Here is a 5,872-nt window from a genome sequence, read left to right on the forward strand (position 1 = left end):
CGCAATAAGGTATGTATATGAGAAAATCTCAATCCCAAGATATAATCATTACTTATATTATAGTGTATAATAATGTATAATAATGTATAGATCGTGCCGGAGACTGCATATCTTTATGATGCAGTGCATCTTTTACGAAAGATGACTACTACCCTTGATGAGAATCGCAACCCGAAATACTTCAGATGCGCCAAAAATAAATGCATCATTAATATTGAAAATGCCATTTTTCGCCAAAGACACTAGACATTCCAAAAATTCGGAAATTTCAAAACACGATGCGGCATCTTTACGAAAGATCACGCTACTGCGCACCCTTGATGAGAATCGCAATCCCTGGATCGGACGAGAGATGCAATTTCATTATCAATACAGTCGGCGCGTCACATACGCAAAATACCCCAGATGCATGAAAGAAATGCATCGTTAATAGCGAAAGTGCCATTTTTCAAAGATACTAGACACTCCAAAAATCCGGAAATTTCAAAACCACGATGCGGTGCATCTTTACGAAAGGTCACGCTACTGCGTACCCTTGATGAGAATCGCAATCCCTGGATCGGACGAGAGATGCAATTTCATTATCAATACAGTCGGCGCGTCACATACGCAAAATACCCCAGATGCATGAAAGAAATGCATCGTTAATAGCGAAAGTGCCATTTTTCAAAGATACTAGACACTCCAAAAATCCGGAAATTTCAAAACCACGATGCGGTGCATCTTTACGAAAGATCACGCTACTGCGTACCCTTGATGAGAATCGCACCCCTGGATCGGACGAGAGATGCAATTTATTTATCAATATAGTTGGCGCGTCACAAACGCCAAATACCCCAGATGCATAAAAAATGAATGCATCGTTAATAGCGAAAGTTTCAAAGACACTGGACATTCCAAAAATCCGGAAATTTCAAAAACACAGTGCGGTGTATCTTTACGAAAGATCACACTACTGCGTACCCTTGATGAGAATCGCAACCCCTGGATCGGACGAGAGATGCAATTTCATTATCAATATAGTCGGCGCGTCACAAACGCCAAATACCCCAGATGCATAAAAAATGAATGCATCATTAATAGCGAAAGTGCCATTTTTCGCCAAAGACACTGGACATTCCAAAAATCCGGAAATTTCAAAAACACGATGTGGTGCATCTTTATGAGAGATCACTGCGTGCAAAAAATCATGCACGGGATCAGATGTGGAACAGAAGAGAATAATGAGGACAATGAATACAGAGGATGTATCTTTATGTTTCTAATATAAATATTTTTAGTGTTAAAGAAGTGGTCGCTGCCACAATCGTTTCAGAGTTCTGAAGAGATAGAATGATTTGCATAAGCTGTTGCACTTCCTGAATAATTACTGAATAATCATCGGAAAATGACGGTAATGGATCAGAGATACATTGACATCTTCGATCATTATGGCATACGCATCATAAGCGAGTCTTGCACATTTATTGTGTCGATAAACTTGATTTACATTAGAATTTTACCACGATAAATTTTTATCACGTAATTGTAAAGCACGAAGGCTTACAAAACCTTTCAAAAGCTTTGTTAAGCTATTTAACTTTGACCCAATTTTTACATATACCTACGATTGTTTAACTCTATAAATATTCACAGATAATTCTCCATTTTTTTTTCTCCAAATTAAATGAGATATAAATCTTGTCGTTACATCTTTACGAAAGATCACTGCTGCCTTGATGAGAATCGCAACCCCCGGAACGGACGTGTGATGCAATTTCATTATCATCATAATCGGCGTGCCAAATATATCAAATACGTTAAATATTGAGAGACGATATCGAGACAAGATCGAGATTTTTCTCGTTTCATATGCATTTTTAACTGTCTGGAACTACTTTTAGCGCTAGCCAGGAATAAAGGCGTGGACGTAGTAGTTTTCTATTCCCTTTGGGGTGCTTGATTAATGTGAGTCCCCTTGCCTCTCACAATTTAGTTACTTAAAAAGATTGACATAGATTCTAATTGGATAGATAATTCAGAAATAAATTTTGTTGATCCACACAATTTATATTAGTTTCCTGCGTAATATTAATTAAATAGTATTTTATTCACATTTTATTTTATTTTATTTCAATAATTAATTAATATTACATTTATATTTTGTTTTTGTTTTTATCTTTTTATTTTGTTATTTTTGTTTTTATTTTAATTGTATTTCTTATATTTTTATAACTCATATTATATTTCTGATTATATTTCTTGATAATGCTTATTAATAATATTTAAGACTACTATATTATAATCCTATAGTATAAGTAGAGGAGAAGATGGTATTATGTTACCCCAATTACATTTTACACAATAACTTGATTAATAAGCAATATTTAAGTTTAAAACTAGTTAGTAAAAATAAGAAAAAAATAAGAAAAAAATGGTATGATCTTCCAGAAAAATAGCCTTAAAATATTAGTTTTGTTTAGAAAACAGTATTTGGTTACAAAATTAATAAAAAATAATAAATATTTAAATATATGCAAATGAATGTATATACATGAATGTATAACTTCTATATATAAGCAGTATTAAAAATCTCAGTATTAAAAACAGTATACGTAATATAAACTACAGATTAACAGTATTTATGAATTAACAGTAGAGTTACAATTGATTATCAAATAATTATTGATGTAAAAATCTCAAAAAAGAAGTCATGAATAATCAATATTCATAGAAGACCACATTATGGAATACTTGAACTAAAAATGCATTATAATAAATGCTGGCTATTGAGTATATTAGCGTCATGATGTAATGGCAAGCTATTGAGTAAATAATTCCATAAGTAATCATTAGGATTTGTTATATAATAGATAGAGATATTAAGGGAAACTACAATATATGTATATATTGACCATAATAGTGCTTTCTCCTCTACTATACTATGATTAACAAACAAATGACACTTAGAATTTAATTTCCGTATTAGAAGCGTAACTCTTCTTCCTACATTAATTAGTATTTAGCTAAAACACTAATATTTATACTTCACTATTTTCGCACAAAATTTTCAAATCATTATTATTAACAATTTGCTGGAGGACTTATTGGATTTTGTGTTTATGACTCGCAATGAGTTCTCATCCTAGAGAGTCTGCTGTATTATAATATATCGCGCTCAAACCTGCGTCAACAAAGTTAATTGTGCACCATTCTTATGTAAATCTTTATTTCTTTGTGCTGGATCCCTGTAATAATCGCTGCTCACTGTGATCTCGATGTTTGATCTTGATGTCATCGTCACTGTGGTAGTGGAGGTCTTGCTGAACAGTCCTCTGTCCGTCTCCTCATCGTCAAAATCCATTCTAGATGATCCAGCTGCTATCATTTGATCATGTTGTAATCTATCATCATTAATTTTCCTTCTTGGAAACACGCTATTTTCATTGTTCAGTGTCGCATTAATGTCCTTTCCAGCAGCACAATTACATGCCTTCAAAAAACTCTTTTTAAAATTGTCACTTAAAAAAGCGTACAGAATCGGGTTCATTGCGCTATTGCTATAACTCAGGAAACCAGCTAGCAGAAAACTTGCAATACTAATATTAGTTTGACATTGTTTTGGCGGGGTATATATCAAGGCCACTTGAGTGACCCAATAAGGTAACCAACAGAAGACATATACAACGATAACTGTTAAGACCAGTCTGGAGACCTTTCGATGTGATCGTTTCTTCTCTTTTGATTTGTTCTTTGGACCCACTGTTCGCAGCTTTTTTATTACCAGTAAGTAGAAAACCAGTATAAATATTAAAGGAATGATGAAGCTGAAGATAAGCATGTAAAATGTAAAAGTAGTATGACCACCGTGATCGTTAGGCCAATAAATGTTGCAACTGACAACGCCATTTGTGTATTCCATAGTATTTGCATAAAGAAATATCGGTATCATGAAGAGAGCGCTAGTGATCCAGGCAGAAATCGAAATTATTTTTGAGATGAAAGGCGTGCGCATCTTCGGGGATGAAATCGGGTGGCACACAGCGATGTAGCGATCAGCACTCATGATGAGTAAAAAGATGCTGCTGGTAAACTGATTGATACTAGTCGTGATCATATACACTTTGCACATAACATTACCGAAGATCCAGCCACGTAAACTAATCGTTGTTACTAAAAATGGTATACCGATTAGGAAGCACTCGTCCGCGATCGCTAAGTTCACAATGTACATATTTGTGACAGTCTGCATCTTCGCGAAGCGTAGAACAACATAAATGACCAAAGTATTCCCAAGAAGTCCAACGATACAAACGATGGAGTAGAGTATCTGATTAATTATAGCGATAAACGATAAATTAAGTTCACAGTTTAGGAATTCCGTATCATCGTATGTTAAGTTATCGTAAGTTAAATTGTATATGTTATCCATTATATAGAATCTGAAATATATACAAAAACATACAATTAGTAAAAATATGCCATACTGCGATAAGTTGCTTAAAAAATATTTAAAATTTGTTTTTTATAATATTATACTCCAAAAAAAATCATTTATATTAAAGATAAATATTATAAAAGATTATGCACAACAATTACTTTAAAACCTGCAAATTTTGTCAATATTTAAGGAAAAGTTTTAGATTTTAAAATGTATGTAATGAGATTTTCCGACCTGTATTTTCCGATCGTAAAAAGTTGCAAAGTCGTAAAATTTTCAGAATTTTAACACGATCTGTTTCTAGTCTTTGCGAAAAAAACCATTCGATCATGACTATCACGAGAAATACATATGACTCTTTTTATACTTATATAATTTGCAACTTTCTGTTTTAAATGACGATAAAGAGATACCAGTGTTTTAATTGCGTGCGGACATCACGCTAGAGATCGACAAAAAATCGCCAAGAAAAAAATGTTTTTATTGTAACAAATTCGGTCATTAAGCGACCAATTGTACAGCGTCTAAAAATCAGATCCGGAATCCGAAATCGTCAACAGTAAATTTGATAAAAAATAATCAAATGTGTGAATCACGATCCGCTTAAAGAAATTATTATAGACAACATTAAAATATTAGCTTTGATTGATTCTAATAGTCGTATTAGCTTGATTCATGAAGATTTAAGAAATTAGGAAAGGAGTTTGTAAGATATGCGCGAATGTTCACGAATTTTGGCAAGAGTAAATCCGAAACATTAGGATATTAATCAAACAATTGTGTATATTGATGATGAAGATTATTCTATGACATTGTATTGTTTGTATTGTTTCTTGCAATGCGATGGAAATAGACTTTGTTCTTGGTAGAGACATACTTGAGATGACTGTATTAAAGTTTTTGATAAAGATAATGCAATCATTACCGAAATTATTCCTACTACGTTTATAGCGCATATTGATTTATCAGAGAAAATTAGGATCGACCTTGAATTTATCTTGCACGCAGAGACGCGTAAGATGGTCCAGCGATTAGTTTCATCATACGAGTCTATAATAAATCAGCGGATATCAAATTAAGTTTGTCTCTGAAAGATAATAAGCCGATTTCACAGAGACCGCGTAGATTATCTATACCGGATAAAAAAATCGTAGAAGCGCAAATGGCGGAATGGCTAAAAGATGGCATTATTGAGCCATGTTCCTCTGAATATGCCAATCCAATAATAGATTTAAGTTTAGATTAGTAGAATTAAAAAAAAGTTTAATTAATTATTGTAAGGAGAAAAACATCAAACATATATTGACCGACACATGACGACGGGATTATCTAGAGCTAACGGACATGTTGAAAGACTTAATTGTAATATTATTTCGGTATTGACGAAACTATCTTTAAAAACTAAATGATATCAGTGTGTGCCTAAATTGCAAGAAATATTGAACTCTACAT

At 33.0% G+C, this 5,872-nt stretch overlaps 1 protein-coding gene across 1 annotated transcript; it reads right to left on the reverse strand.

Annotated features, from left to right (window-relative positions):
• Positions 1-3,080: 3,080 nt before the first annotated feature.
• LOC108685416 (somatostatin receptor type 2-like) lies at positions 3,081-4,411 on the reverse strand. The gene has a single exon (XM_018190192.1). It carries the CDS (start codon positions 4,409-4,411, stop codon positions 3,158-3,160), a length of 1,254 nt encoding a protein of 417 aa, XP_018045681.1. The 3' UTR covers positions 3,081-3,157.
• Positions 4,412-5,872: the final 1,461 nt, after the last annotated feature.

Source organism: Atta colombica, unplaced genomic scaffold (assembly GCF_001594045.1).
Source record: "Atta colombica isolate Treedump-2 unplaced genomic scaffold, Acol1.0 scaffold153, whole genome shotgun sequence".
In the NCBI taxonomy this organism is placed as follows: Eukaryota; Metazoa; Arthropoda; class Insecta; order Hymenoptera; family Formicidae; genus Atta; species Atta colombica.

Coding starts and splice junctions, on each gene's coding strand:
- LOC108685416 (XM_018190192.1), bottom strand. CDS start 4,411: ATGGATAACATATACAATTTAACTTACGATAACTTAACATACGATGAT.